The 16,460-nt window shown below is 49.5% G+C and overlaps 1 protein-coding gene across 1 annotated transcript in view; it reads right to left on the minus strand.

Annotated features, from left to right (window-relative positions):
• Positions 1-288: 288 nt before the first annotated feature.
• LOC140460098 (uncharacterized) overlaps positions 289-16,460 on the minus strand; it is a 42,671-nt gene continuing 26,499 nt past the window's right edge. Inside the window, 2 exon segments of the mRNA XM_072554498.1 lie at positions 289-1,014; positions 1,017-1,746. Coding sequence (XP_072410599.1) covers positions 817-1,014; positions 1,017-1,746 — 928 coding nt within the window. The 3' untranslated portion in view covers positions 289-816.

A 16,460-nucleotide genomic window follows, 5' to 3' on the forward strand; every position in this document is an offset into this window, starting at 1 on the left:
ACACTGCAATATAAAGACTGCACCAGCCCTACAACCGTCTGAGATCCTGGTTTTCTTTCAACTCTCACCCCTGCCTATCCCAATCTACATCACTCCCCCATTGGTGGTTATGCTTTTAGCTCTCGGGTCCCAAACTTTGGAATGTTGTCCCTAAGCTTCTTGCTTCAATAAAATCTCCCTCTTCAACTGAGATTTGGACCGTCTGGAAAACACCTTGTGTTCCCACATTAACATGATTTGTGATGATTGTAGCCTTCCAATAGTTGAATGAGGCACAACACAGCAACCTTTTCAAATTAATGCACTGTAATGGACACAGCCGTTCTCAGTTTCAAAACTGAACATTTGCGTTTTACTTTCAGAAAGCAACAGAGCAGTTTGACACCACTCCCTGATCTTTCAGCATGTTTCCAGCCTTCACTGGTGTTTCTCCCAGACTCCCAACACCATCACTTAAGGAGCTTCTGTTCGGTGTCTCGGAGCTGTGAACCACGCAGTAGCATGGCTGAGATACATTTCTCACACTCCTGAGGATCCAGCTCCCTGTCCAATCCTGGATGTGACCAGTGCAATTCAACCCTGATAGTCTGCCGTGAGCCTGCCAGTGTCTCGATGTTTGGGATAGCAGAGTGCGTTCCTTCCTGGATCTGGAGCAGCCTCGTGAATAGTCACTCTCCAGTCGGAGTGCAGCAAGGGGATCAGTCAAACCCAGGCCCACTCACAGAACATCTCGTCAGTGCCGTCCTGACGGTGCAGTCAGTGCCCTGGAACTTTTAAAGCACTTCCCACAATCACAAAGATCACTCACAGTCCCGTCTATAATAAGCAGGTTGGACCAAAAGTAAAGAGCATATCCCCGGTGGGAAATTGCTTGTGTTTATTTAAGTCTGAGCACCTGAATGCAGCTTTTCTCCCCGGTGTGTGTTCTCGCTGTGTCTGCGTAAGTTGGAGAACTGAGTAAAGCTCTTTCCACACTGGGTACACGTGAATGCTTTCTCCCCTGTGTGAGTCCTCTTGTGTCTGTGTAAACTGGATAACTGAGTAAATCGTGTCCCACATTCAGGGCAGCTGAATGGTTTCTCTCTGCTGTGAGTCATCATATGTGTCTGTAAGTTGGATAACTGAGTGAATCCCTTCCCACATAAACAGCAATTGAATGGTTTCTCCTCAGTATGAATTCTTCTGTGTGTGCGTAAGCTGGCCAGCTGAGTGAATCCCTTCCCGCACTCGGAGCAGCAGAATGGTTTCTCTCGAGTGTGGGTTATTTCGTGCACATGTAGGCTGGATAACTGAGTGAATCCTTTCCCACACTGAGTGCAGGTGAACGGCCTCTCCCCAGTGTGAGTTCTCTGGTGTGTAGCTAAGTTGACTAACTGAGTGAACCCTTTCCCACACTCTGAACAGATGAATGGCTTTTCCTCAACGTGAGTTTGTTGGTGTTTTTCCAAATTGGATGACTGAGTGAATCCTTTCCCACACTGAGTGCAGGTAAACGGCCTCTCCCCCGTGTGAGTTCTCTGGTGTTTATTCAGGTTGGAGCACTGACTGAACCCTTTCCCACACTGGGAGCAGGTGAACGGCCTCTCCCCACTGTGACTGCGTCCATGACTTTCCAGCTGAGATGGGTAACAAAATCTCTTCCCACAGTTCTCACACTTCCACCGTTTCTCCATGGGGCACAAGGCCTTGTGTATTTCAAGATTAGACAATCTGTTGAAGCCTGTACCACACACAAACCCCGGGAATTATTTTCTGCCACGAACTGTGGTTTTCTTTCGAGCTGTGTAACAGTACGGAGCTCCACGTCCAGTTGATGCTCTGGAACAACTCACCTCAGGCGCGTGTGTGTGTGTGTGTGTTCTCGTGCATTTCCAGTCACACTGCGGTTTGAAATAATTTCTCACTGACTGACCATTAAACGTGAAATGGGAATTATTTGTCTATGATATTCAGACGATGGTAAAAATCCTGACACAGTTTTTTAATGAAGGGCTCCAGTCCGAAACGTCAACTCTCCAGCTCCTCCGATGCTGCCTGACCTGCTGTGCTTTTCCAGCACCACACTGTCATCTCTGATCTGCAGCATCTGCCGTCCTCACTTTCTCCATAGTGATGAGGTTAATTTTCCCAACTGTGAATCCTTCTCTTCTAATACCCTGTAATTACAATTTCAAAGTCATTTCTTGAAGCAAAAGATAGAAACTCAGAACATGCAAGTCTTTTCTTTATTTCCAGTCCTCCAAAATCTGTCTCACAACCCCTGCTCTTTGAGCTGAAATCCAAATCTGTCTTGTCCCTCTCCTACTCCCAGTTTTCTCCCTCCCTCCCATCTCCAGTTCCCGTTTGCAGACAGAGAATCAAACCAATCACCCATTCGCCCCGCGACTCTCTTTAACTCTACATCCCTCCTCCACACCTGGTACCTTACCCTGCAATCACAGGCGGTGCAGCACCTCGCCCCACACGGCTGTCCAAGGCCCCCAGTAATCCTCCCAGATCTGACAGAGATTCACCTGCACTTCATCCAACCTCAGATATTGCACCCATTGCACCCGATGTGGTCTCCTCTATCTCACTGTAGGGATTCTAAAATGTCAGGGAGACCAAATGCAGACTCTGGGCTGGTTCATGGAGCATCTGCAATCTGCACACATCAACCAACCCCAACCTTCCAGCTACCATCCATTTTAATTCCCCCTTCCCCCAGTGACACTGTCAGAGTGAGGCCCAATGGAAATTGGAGGACCACCTGATATTTCGCTGGGTGACCTTACAACCCAATGGCCTCAACATTGACTTCACCAACTTCAACATCCCACCATCCTCCAGCATTACCCCACCTCCAGTCCCACTGCTCCTGCCTGACTTGACCAAATCTGTCCATCTTCCTGCTCACCTATCCGCTCCACCCTTCCTAATGACCAATCACAATAACTCCCAATCTGCATCCACCTATCACCAGCCCCACTGCCCTCCCTTCATATCCTTCTGGGTTCCCCACCCCCACCCTGAAATCAAGTCACAAACAGAGCTTTGGAGATGTACAATATGGAAACAGATCCTTTGGTTCAACTCAGCTATGCTGACCAGAAATCCTAAATTAAGCCAGTCCTATTTTCCAGCACTTGACCCATATTCCTCAACCCTTCCTATACATATACCCATCCAACTGCCTTTTAAATGTTAAAATTGTAGCAGCCTCCACCACCACCACCCTGTTTGGCAGCTCATTCCATACACGTACTGCCCTTTGTGTGAAAATGCTGCCCCTTAGATCCTTTTTTTATATCTTTCCTCTCTGACCTAAAAACCTCCACCCCTCTCGTTCTGGACTCTTTCCCCCACCCCAGGGAAAAGAACCTGCCTATTTGCCCTATCCATGCCCCTCATGATTTTATAAACCTGTATAAGGTCACTCCTCAACCTCCGACGCTCCAGGGAAAACAGCCTATTCAGCCTCTCCCTCCAGCTCCAACCCTGGCAACACCCTTGTAAATCTTTTCTGATCCCTTTCAAATTTTACAACATCCTTCCAATAGGAAGGAGACCAGAATTTCACACAATATTCCAACAGTGGCCAAACCAATGTCCGGTACAGCCGCACCATGACCTCCCCAGCTCCTCGACTCAATACTCTGACCGATAAAGGAAAGCATACCAAACGCTGCCTTCACTGTCCTATCTACCTGCGAGTCCATTTTCAAGGAGCTATGAACCTGCAACGCCAAGGTCTCTTTGTTCAGGGACAGTCCGTGGTGTTGACTGACCCCCCCCCCCAGAATCCTGATCAGTCTGTTCTGGATCATTTGCAGTTGGAGAAGGCCCTCAGTGCAGCAGAGGGGGTGGTGGGTGGTGGGGCTGGGGGTTGGATCCTGTTGGCTGCATCTTCTTCCCCCCCCCCGAGTGCAACCAGCAGCATCTGCAGAGAGTGAGAGTGCGCAGGCGCGCGGTGTGTGTGACGTAGCCATTGTCCCCGGGACCGCGGGTCACGTGGGGGGGAAGCGGCCTGTGAACGAGCGCATGCGCGCAGCACCCTGTTCAACTAGGACCTGGTTTTGAGGAAAGAAAACTCCTCCCCCCGGCCTTCAACGCCGCTGCACCGAGGGCGTCTTCGGCTGAAGGTTTGGCAGCGAAGCACATTCCATAACCTCAGCATCACCCAAGGTCCACCCAGCGACTGCGGGCTGCAACCACCGCCGGCGGGGGTCACAGCACACCACGGCGCATGCTCACGGCCCGGGACGGTAACGCGCCTGCGCAGAGGCCGACCGAGGCGTGGAGACAATAGGGGACTGTCCAAACCGCGGGGGCTGCTGGGTAAAGGTCCTCCTGAACAATGTCAGCTCCTCCTGAACAATGTAAAAACAATGTCTGCAGATGCTGAGAAACCAAATACTGGATTAGTGGGTGCTGGAAGAGCACAGCAGTTCAGGCAGCATCCAACGAGCAGCGAAATCAACGCTTCGGGCAAAAGCCCTTCATCAGGAATAAAGGCAGTGAGCCTGAAGCGTGGAGAGATAAGCTAGAGGAGGGTGGGGGTGGGGAGAGAGTAGCATAGAGTACAATGGGTGAGTGGGGGAGGAGATGAAGGTGATAGGTCAGGGAGGAGAGGGTGGAGTGGATAGGTGGAAAAGAAGATAGGCAGGTCGGACAAGTCCGGACATGTCAAGGAGACAGTAACTGAGCTGGAAGTTTGAAACTAGGATGAGGTGGGGGAAGGGGAAATGAGGAAGCTGTTGAAGTCCACATTGATGCCCTGGGGTTGAAGTGTTCCGAGGCGGAAGATGAGGCGTTCTTCCTCCAGGCGTCTGGTGGTGAGGGAGCGGCGGTGAAGGAGGCCCAGGACCTCCATGTCCTCAGCAGAGTGGGAGGGGGAGTTGAAATGTTGGGCCACGGGGCGGTGTGGTTGATTGGTGTGGGTGTCTCGGAGATGTTCCCTAAAGCGCTCTGCTAGGAGGCGCCCAGTCTCCCCACTGTAGAGGAGACCACATCGGGAGCAACGGATACAATAAATGATATTGGTGGATGTGCAGGTGAAAGTTTGATGGATGTGGAAGGCTCCTTTAGGGCCTTGGATAGAGGTGAGGGAGATGGTGTGGGCGCGGGTTTTACAGTTCCTGCGGTGGCAGGGGAAAGTGCCAGAATGGGAGGGTGGGTCGTAGGGGGGTGTGGACCTGACCAGGTAGTCACGGAGGGAACAAAGGGCACCAATCAACCAAACCGCCCCATGGCCCAACATTTCAACTCCCCCTCCCACTCTGCCAAGGACATGGAGGTCCTGGGCCTCCTTCACCGCCGCTCCCTCACCACCAGACGCCTGGAGGAAGAACGCCTCATCTTCCGCCTCGGAACACTTCAACCCCAGGGCATCAATGTGGACTTCATCAGCTTCCTCATTTCCCCTTCCCCCACCTCATCCTAGTTTCAAACTTCCAGCTCAGTTACTGTCTCCTTGACTTGTCCGACCTGCCTATCTCCTTTTCCACCTATCCACTCCACCCTCTCCTCCTTGACCTATCACCTTCATCTCCTCCCCCACTCACCCATTGTACTCTATGCTACTCTCTCCCCACCCCCACCCTCCTCTAGCTTATCTCTCCATGCTTCAGGCTCACTGCCTTTATTCCTGATGAAGGGCTTTTGCCCGAAGCGTTGATTTCGCTGCTCGTTGGATGCTGCCTGAATTGCTGTGCTCTTCCAGTACCACTAATCCACCTCCTGAACAATGTCAGCTCCTCCCTCTTGCATAGGGGAATGCTAAACCTCTGTCCATCTATCCCACAAATTACTACACTCAGGGTAACAGATCAGAGAGAATGCATATTCACTCATCCCTCACTATCTGCGACTGGTTACATTCTGTACCCGACCTGACGCTACTCTTGTTTTACACACACTCGCTCACTCTCACACATACCCCTCTCAGTAATCTTGGCGTAATCTGAAGGCAATGTCTTGACACACCACCATCTCTTGTTCACCCCGAACCCCGGTGCTCACTGACGTTTCAAGTTCCAGTTTAAGGAGTGCTGACATTTTAAGATTCACTTCCTTCTTTGCAATCTCTCTCAGCACCTCGCGTCTCATAGCCCTGGAAGATCTCTGCACTCAGCTAATGCTGAGGTTGCCTGACTTGAACAGCTCTTTGGCCATGCCATCACTTTCCAAGTATCTTCGTCCTGGAATTCCACCAATAAACATCTTACCTCACCTTCCTATCTTGACTTACACTTTAAAACATTTATTTGTCCGTGGGTCACCCTGCCCCCGACCCCCCCCCCCCCCCCCAACCCCCCCACAATCCCTGGGTGGTTATCCCTGGGTATTCATGTTCCCCCACACTCAGGAGGGTCACCCGGACCCCTTCCCCCTGCAATCCCCGGGTGGGTATCCCTGGACAATCAGCCCACATAAATAGATATGCACCCCCTCCCTAATGCCACTGTTGGCAGACACAACAGGATTTCCTCTAACTGTCTGCAGCCTCTCACACTGGATTGGAACCTGCAATGCCATGTTACCATTCTGCACTTGGAAGGGTGCATGTTTCTGATGATCCCAGCAAGGAACATTACAACAGGAACACCAGTCTACCATTTCCATGCAGTGAACAGGAAAGCAGAAATGACAAACTGCAATTAACCAGATCCCAATCTGTGATGAATATATTGCGGGGGGCTCAATCCTGTGTGTCAAGAGTTTGTGGAGAGAATGTTCATGTGGCTCACAGATAATAACCCTCCAGAATTTGTTCTGCCTCCTTTTCTGAGCACGCACCCACAAACATATTTTTTATTGTCTCGTCTTGCTGTTGCAGGTCCCTTAGCCTTTCAGGACTAACCCCTTCTGTCTGACCCTCTGCCTGTTCAGGCTTTTCCTGCACCATTACATCAAATGGAATAACCACTAACTGAATCTCAACTCCTTCATCTTTCTCTTTACTTTTCGCTTTGTGCTGTGACTTTTAATAGTGGGATCTGGTTGCCACATGGTCTGGGAAAATACCAGGATATTTCTGTTTTGACTCCTCAGTTTCTTGGGTTTCTCCACAACATGGGGTGTCACTCCCATCTTGGATAACGCCAAATCATTCCCAAGAACAAACTGAATTCCAGGGACTGACACTCTGTCAATCACTCCTATTGTAACTTCCTCAGTTTTAAGTTGACACTCCAGCCTGATCTTGCATAGGGGAATGCTAAACTTCTGTCCATCTATCCCACACGTTACTACACTCAGGGTAACAGATCAGAGAGAATGCATATTCACTCATCCCTCACTATCTGCGACTGGTTACATTCTGTACCCGACCTGACGCTACTCTTGTTTTACACACACTCGCTCACTCTCACACACACCCCTCTCAGTAATCTTGGCGTAATCTGAAGGCAATGTCTTGACACACCACCATCTCTTGTTCACCCTGAACCCCGGTGCTCACTGACGTTTCAAGTTCCAGTTTAAGGAGTGCTGACATTTTAAGATTCACTTCCTTCTTTGCAATCTCTCTCAGCACTTCGCGTCTCATAGCCCTGGAACATCTCTGCACTCAGCTAATGGTGAGGTTGCCTGACTTGAACAGCTCTTTGGCCATGCCATCACTTTCCAAGTATCTTCGTCCTGGAATTCCACCAATAAACATCTTACCTCACCTTCCTACCTTGACTTACACTTTAAAACATTTATTTGACCCAGATTTTGTTCACCACTCTCATACTTTCCTATGTGCTCAGCTCCATGCCTTGTTTGTAACGATTCTGGGAGATAACATGCAATATTTTATGGAAACATGAATTGTTGTCTGAGCATATGAGGTAGGGGGCAGAGGAGACGGTCTACTCCACCGTTCAATATACATGGCTAGTCAAATCACACAGTATGCCCACTAACTCCGAACAGCTGGAGTTCTGATCGAGAGTCACAGAGACTTTAATTGGGTTTCTTTCTTGTCACAGAGTTTGCCAGCCCACCTCAGTTTCTCCGGCACATTTCGTTTATCACTTCAGCCTTCCATCTTCAGCCAACTGTCCAACTCTGCTTTGAAAAAGTTCAATCAGAACAAGCTCCACTTCCTTCATTGTGGAGTGTTCCAAAGACGCTGCGGCTAAATACATTCTCCAGATCTCTGCTTTAAGTGGACGAGCCTTTATTTCGAAACACGGAACTCTCACTCTCCGATAAGAGAAACATCCTCTCCGCATGCCCCCTGTGAAACTCAGGACAACTCTGAACCGACAAATATTTCCTCAGTCTCCATTCTGTCTAGGGTGTAGGTTTGCTCGCTGAGCTGTAGGTTTGATATCCAGACGTTTCATTACCTGGCTTGGTAACATCATCAGTGGCGACCTCCAAGTGAAGCGAAGCTGTTGTCTCCTGTTTTCTATTTATATATTTCTCCTGGATGGGGCTCCTGGTGTTTGTGATTATGTCATTTCCTGTTCGTTTACTGAGGGGTTGATAGATGGCATCTAGATCTATGTGTTTGTTTATGATGTTGTGGTTGGAGTGCCAGGCCTCTAGGAATTTTCTGGCATGTCTTTGCTTAGCTTGTCCCAGGATAGATGTGTTGTCCCAGTCAAATTGGTGATTTTTTTCATCCGTGTGTAATGCTACGAGGGAGAGCGGGTCGTCTTTTTGTGGCTAGCTGGTGTCGTGTATCCTGGTGGCTAACTTTCTTCCTGTTTGTCCTATGTATTGTTTGTGGCAGTCCTTGCATGGAATTTTGTAGATGACGTTGGTTTTGTCCATGGGTCAGAAAACGAACAGGAAATGACATCATCACAAACCCCAGGAACCCCATCCAGGAGAAAGATATAAATAGAAAACAGGAGACAACAGCTTCGCTTCACTTGGAGGTCACCACTGATGATGTTACCCAGCCAGGTAATGAAACGTCTGGATATCAAACCTACAGCTCAGTGAGCAAACCTACACCCTAAACGTCAACCTGAGCTACAAACCTTCACAAACCTTGCTCCGTTCTGTCTATTTATATTAGATTAGATTCCCTACAGTATGGAAACAGGCCCTTCCGCCCAACATGTCCACACCAACCCTCCAACCAGTAACCCACCCAAACCCATTCCCCCCTACCATATATTTACCCCTGACTAATGCACCTAATACTGTGGGTAATTTAGCATGGCCAATCCACCCTAACCTGCACATCTTTGGATTGTGGGAGGAGACCAGAGCACCCGGAGGAAACCGTGCAGATGTAGGGAGACTGTGCAAACTCAACACAGACAGTCATCTGAGGTTGGAATTGAACCTGGGTCCCTGGCGCTATGAGGCAGCAGTGCTAACCACTGAGCCACTGTGTTGCCATTCCAGGTATTAATCTCGTCAAGCTTCTGTGAACATCTTCCAGTGTATTTCCATTCTTTCTTGATTGAAGAGACCAATAGTACAAACACAATTCCAGATATGATCTCACCAGTGTCCTGCAACTCAAGCACCACTCCTCTGCTTTTATATTCCATTCCACTCTGAATAGACAACATTTCATGAGCTTTCCTAATGACTCCCTGTACCTAGGCAGAAGTGGGTACTGCAGATGCTGGCAATTAGAGTCAAGATTAGAGTGGTGCTGGGAAAGCACTGCAGGTCAGGCAGCATCTGAGGAGCAGGTAAATCGATGTTTCGGGCAAAAGCCCTTCCTGATGAAGCTTTCCCAGCACCACACTGATCTTGACTCCCTGTACCTGCCTACTAACCTTGTGTACTGGGACACTCCGACCTCTGAGACAGAACTCTGCAATCTTTCACTATTATTTAGTCCCTCTGTCAGAATTGGAAAATTACACATTTTCCCAGATTAGACTCCATTTACCACACCTTTGCCCACTCATTTCACCTACCTCTTACCTTCTCTTCACAACTTATTTTCCTCGCTACTTTGCATCATCAGTAATTTTAATTCACGGGCTTCCAAGTGAATTGAATCGATCTGAGCCCTTTGCCACCCTGTTTCTTGTTGATTTGAATACAACAGCAGCTCCTTCAGCACCTCGGGGTAACCGGTCTGTTTCCATCAGCTATACACCTGCGTGGACATCGGGTCAGCACATCAGTTCTATCACTGTCTTCCAGGTCAGGGAGTCATCTCTCTGTATTGCCTCAGAGATTCCCACAGCCAGCAAAAAAAATCCCAGAAATGCTGCCAGTAACTTCTGGTTGTGGGAACAGACGGCCACCGTTAACGATAGAAAGCTGCAGATGCTGGAATCCCGAATAGACCAGGCAGGAGGCTGGGAAGAACACAACAAGCCAGGCAGCATCAGGAGGCGTCAAAGCAGACCTTTCAGGTGTAACCTTTCTTCAGGTCGAGGGGTGGGTGTGGTGCGGTGCGTTGCATAAAAACCGGGGGAAGGCAGGAGCAGGGTGGTGAAGTGGGGACAGGTGAAGACAGGTACAAGGTAGGACCTGGTTGGTCAATGGGAGGAATGGATCTGGTAGGTGGCAGGGAGCAGTGGAAGGGAGTTGGGAGATGAGAAGGAAATCAGGATGGGGAAGGAGTCGGGGGATGGGGAGGGAGTTGGCAGATGGGGAAGGAGTTGGGGATGAGGAGGGAGTCGGGGATGAGGAGGGAGTCGGGGATGGGAAGGGAGTCGGGAGATGGGGAGGGAGTCGGGGGATGAGGAAGGGAGTCGGGGATGGGGAAGGGATTCGGGGATGGGGATGGGGAAGGGTTGGGGATGGGGAAGGAGTCGGGGGATGAGGAGGGAGTTGGGAAATGGGGAAGGGTTGGGGGATGGGGAAGGAGTTGGGGGATGGGGAAGTGTTGGGGGATTCGAAAGGAGTTTGGGGATGGGGAGGGAGTCAGGGATGGGGAAGGGTTGGGGGATGGGGAAGGAGTTGGGGGATGGGGAAGTGATGGGGGATGGGCAGGGAGTCGGGGATGGGGAAGGTTTGGGGGATGGGGAAGGAGGTAATTTGAAATTGATGAACTCAATGTTGAGTCCTCCGGGCTGTAGGCTACTCAGGTGGAAGATAAGGTGTTGTTCCTCCAATAGGTGCTGTGGTTTGTTTTGGCAATGGTGGAGGCCAAGTATGGTCATGTCAGAAAGGGAGTGGTTGGGGAAATTGAAACAGGCAGTGACTGGGAGGTTCGGTCCACCCCTGTGGATATAGCTGTGATACTTAGTGAACCGTTCCCTGAGTTTACATTCAGTCTCCCTGATGGAGAGAAGACCACATCAGGAGCCCCTGATGCAGTAAACTAGGTTGGAAGAGAGGCAGATGAACCTCTGTCTCACCTGGAAGGACTGTTTGGGGGCAGTTAAAGGACCACTATTTACACTGACCGAGTGATCCGGGGTAAAGGGTTCCATTCCAAGCTGGGCAATTGGTCCAAGTTAAATTCAGTTGAATAAATCTGGAGTTAAAAGCCAGTCTGAGCAGGAGTTTCATGTTACTATCAGAGATTGTTATTAAACCCCCACCTGGTTGAGTAATAGCCCTTTTCGGGTAGGTAATCTGCCTGGTTATATGTGATTTCAGACCCACGATAACACAGCTCACACTTACCTACTCTCAGAAGATGCTGATAAAGAGCAAACAGGAAATAGCAAGAAACGTGAAAACAAAATCTCTCGACACAGCAGCCGCTGGGGTTGGTAATACGTGCAGTTCATAGAACCCCAACAGTGTGAAAACAGGCCATTCAGCCCATTACAACCACACTGACCCTCTCAAAAGCATCCCACCCAGATTCACCCTCCTTCCCACCCCAACCCTTATCCTTAAAATCCTGCATTTTCCACGACCAACCCACCTAACCTGCACATTCCTAGAGACTATGGGACAATTTCCCATGGCCAATATGATACTAAGCTGGGTGGCAGGGTGAAATGTGATGAGGATGTTAGGAGATTACAGGGTGACCTGGACAAGTTAGGTGAGTGGTCAGATGTATGGCAGATGCAGTTTAATGTGGATAAATGTATGGTTATCAACTTTGGTGACAAGAACAGGAAGACAGATTACTGCCTAAATGCAATCAATTTAGGTAAAGGAGCAGTACAAAGAGATCTGGGTGCTCTTGTACACCAGTCAATGAAGGTAAGCATGCAGGTACAGCAGGTAGTGAAGAAGGCTAACAGCATGCTGGCCTTCATAACAAGAGGGATTGAGTATAGAAGCAAAGAGGTTTTTCTGCAGCAGTAGAGGGCCCTGGTGAGGCCACACCTGGAGTATTGTGTGCAGTTCTGGTCTCCAAATTTGAGGAAAGACATTCTGGCTATTGAGGGAGTGCAGCGTAGGTTCACGAGGTCAATTCCTGGAATGGCGAGATTAACTTACACTGAAAGACTGGAGCGACTGGGCTTGTATACCCTCGAGTTTAGAAGACTGAGAGGGGATCTGATTGAGACATATTAGATTATTAAAGGATTGGACACTCTGGAGGCAGGAAACATGTTTCCACTGATGGGTGAGTGCCGAACCTGAGGACACAGCTTAAAAATACGGGGTAGACCATTTAGGACAGAGATGAGGAGAAACTTCTTCACCCAGAGAGTGGTGGCTGTGTGGAATGCTCTGCCCCAGAGGGCAGTGGAGGCTCAGTCTCTGGATTCATTTAAGAAAGAGTTGGATAGAGCTCTCAAGGATAGTGGAATCAAGGGTTCTGGAGATAAGGCAGGAACAGGAGACTGATTAAGGATGATCAGCCATGATCATATTGAATGGTGGTGCAGGCTCGAAGGGCAGAATGGCCTACTCCTGCACCTATTGTCTATTGTCTATCCACCCTAACCTGCACATCCCTGGACACTATGGGACAATTTCCCATACCCAATCCACCCTAACCTGCACATCCCTGGGCACCACAGGACAATTTCCCATGGCCAATCCCACCCTAACGTGCACATCCCAGGGCACTATGGGACAATTGTCCCACTGAGGGGGGAGGAGCTTTGCCCAAGCCCCCTCCCCATTCACCTCAATTCACCTCCCAACTATTCTTCCTGAAGCACCGCCCCCCATTTGCTATTGGTGCAACTGTGATGTTCATCAGAATGGAGCCATTGTGAGGTCATCGGTGTGCAGGGCAGATGGATACGGGGATGGGGGGGAAGTGCATATTAGACAGGGTGGGCACAGGGTGTATATCAGACAGGTTGGATATGGGGTGTATATCAGAAATCGGGGGTACAGGGTGTATATCAGACAGGGTGGGTACAGGGTATGTATATAAGACAGGGTGTGTACAGGGTGTATATAAGACAGGGTTGTTACAGGAGTGTATGTCAGACAGGGTGAGTATGGGGAGTGTTTATCAGACAGGGTGGGTACGGGGGTGTATAGCAGACAAGGTGGGTATGGAGATGTATCTCAGACAAGGTGGGTATGAGGTGTATATCAGACAGGGTGGATACAGGGTGTGTGTATCTGACACGGTAGGTATGGGGTTGTATATCAGAAGGGGTGGGTATGGGGTGTATATCAGACAGGGTGAGTATGGGGATTGAATATCGGACAGGGTGGGTATGGGGGTGTATGTCAGACAAGGTGGGTATGGGGTGTATATCAGACAGGGTGGGTATAGGGAGGTGTATATCAGACAGGGTGGGTATAGGGAGGTGTATATCAGACAGGGTGGGTATGGGGTGTATATCAGACTGGTTGGGTACGGGGTGTGTATATCAGACAGGGTGGGTGTAGGGTGTATATCATACAGGGTGGGTATGGTGTGTATACCAGACTGGGTGGGTACAGGGGTGTATATCAGATAGGTTGGGTACAGGGACTATATCAGACAGATTGGTTCCGGGGTGTATATCAGGCAGGGTGGTTATGGGGGTGTATATCAGACAGGGTGGGTACGGGGGTGTATATCAGACAGGGTGGGTACGGGATGTGTGTATTTGACACTGTAGGTATGGGTTGTATATCAGAAGGGGTAGGTATGTGGGTATATATCAGACAGGGTGGATACGGGCATGTATATCAGACAGGGTGGCATGGGGGTGTATATCAGACAGGGTGAATATGGGGATTGTACATCAGACAGAGTGGGTACAGGGATGTATACCAGACAGGGTGGGTATGGGGGGTGTGTATCTGACATGGTAGGTATGGGGTTGTATATCAGAAGGGGTGGGTATGGGGGTGTATATCAGACAGGGTGGGTACAGAGGTATATATCAGACAGGGTGGGTACGTGGGTGTATATCAGACAGGATGGGTATGGTGGTGTATGTCAGACAGGGTGAGTATGGGGAGTGTTTATCAGACAGGGTGGGTACGGTGATGTATATCAGACAGGATGGGTATGGGGGTGTATATCCGACAAGGTGGGTATGGGGGTGTATATTAGACAGGGTGGATATGGGGTGTGTATATCAGACATGGTGGGTACGGCAGTGTATATCAGACAGGGTGGGTATGGCGGTATATATCAGACAAGGTGGGTATGGGGGTGTATATCAGACAGGGTGGATATGGGGGGTGTATATCAGACATAGTGGGTACGGGGGTGTATAACAGACATGGTGGGTATGGGGGTGTATAACAAACATGGTGGGTATGGGAATGTATATCAGACAGGGTGGGTACGGGTGTGTATATCAGACAGGGTGAATACAGGGGTGTATAACAGACAAGGTGGGTATGGGAGTGTATATTAGACAGGGTGGGTACGGGGTTGTATATCAGACAGGACAGATACGGGGATATATATCAGACAGTGTGGGTATGGAGGTGGAAATCAGACAATGTGGGTGTATATCAGACAGGGTGGTATGGGGGTGTATAACAGACAAGGTGGGTATGGGGGTGTATATCAGACAGGGTGGGTACGGGGTGTATATCAGACAGGGTGGGTATGGGGTGTATATCAGACAGGGTGGGTACGGGGGTGTATATCAGACAGGGTGGGTATGGGGTGTATATCAGACAGGGTGGGTATGGGGTGTATATCAGACAGGGTGGGTACGGGGGTGTATATCAGACAGGGTGGGTATGGGGTGTATATCAGACAGGGTGGGTATGGGGGTGTATATCAGACAGGGTGGGTATGGGGGTGTATATCAGACAGGGTGGGTACGGAGATATATATCAGACAGGGTGGGTACGGGGTGTATATCAGACAGGGTGGGTATGGAGTGTATGTCAGTCAGGATGAGTATGGGGATTGTATATCAGACAGGGTGGGTACGGGGGTGTATAACAGGCAGGGTGGGTATGGTGGTGTATGTCAGACAGAATGAGTATGGGGATTGTTTATCAGACAGGGTGGGTACAGTGGTGTATATCAGACAGGGTGGGTATGGGTATGGGGGTGTATATGAGACAGGGTGGGTATGGAGTGTGTACAGTGGTGTATATCAGACAGGGTGGGTATGGGGGTGTAAAACAGACATGGTGGGTACGGGGGTGTATATCAGACAGGGTGGGTACAGGGATATATATCAGACAGGGTGGGTATGGGCGTGTATAACAGACAAGGTGGGTATGGGAGTGTATATCAGACAGGATGGGTACAGGGATATATATCAGACAGGGTGGATATGGGGGGTATATCTCAGACAGGGTGGGTATGGAGGTGTATATCAGACAGGGTGGGCACTGGGAGGTGTGTATGAGACAGAGTGGGTATGGAGGTGTATATCAGATAGGGTGGATATGGGGGTGTATATCAGACTGGGTGGGTACGGGTGTATATCAGACAGGGTGGGTACTGGGAGGTGTGTATCAGACAGGGTGGGTATGGAGGTGTATATCAGATAGGGTGGGTATGGGGGTGTATATCAGACTGGGTGGGTACGGGTCTATATCATACAGCGTGGGTACTGTGAGGTGTGTATCAGACAGGGTGGATACAGAGAGTGTATATCAGCAGAGCATGTTAGTGAGCGGATATGGAATTGGGATTTCAAGCTTTGTGAGAATATGAGTGTACAGGATCTCCATACCCACTGGAATTGTCTGATCTGGATTTCTATCCTGTCCTGGCATTGACGATGTTTGTAGATTCATTTTCCAGGAGATTAGAAGGAAGAATGAGATTCCAGTGCGAGACTCAAACTGAATATCGTATCAGGATCTGATTGAGGCATTCACTTCATCAGAACCTGAATATGATGAGTGTTTGAATGGGAAAGCAGAAATGATCTGCCTGTGGTAAAACAGTTCAGACACAAATGTATGTGGATAAGCTCTGGAACATCCTTCCCGCTTACTCCCCCAGCCTGTAAACACACCAAAAAATACACAGAAACATACACCCACACAGACACACACACACAGACACACAGAGACACACAGACACACACAGAGACACACACACAAACAGACACACAGACACACCCACACCCACACACACAGACACACACACACACAGACACACACTCACAGACACACACTCACAGACACACACTCACAGACACACTCATACACAGACACACACACAGAGGCATACTGTTTGGAGCAGACAGTTTAAAGTACAGGAGTCACAT

The sequence above is a fragment of the Chiloscyllium punctatum genome, chromosome 36 (assembly GCF_047496795.1).
Source record: "Chiloscyllium punctatum isolate Juve2018m chromosome 36, sChiPun1.3, whole genome shotgun sequence".
Taxonomy (NCBI): domain Eukaryota; kingdom Metazoa; phylum Chordata; class Chondrichthyes; order Orectolobiformes; family Hemiscylliidae; genus Chiloscyllium; species Chiloscyllium punctatum.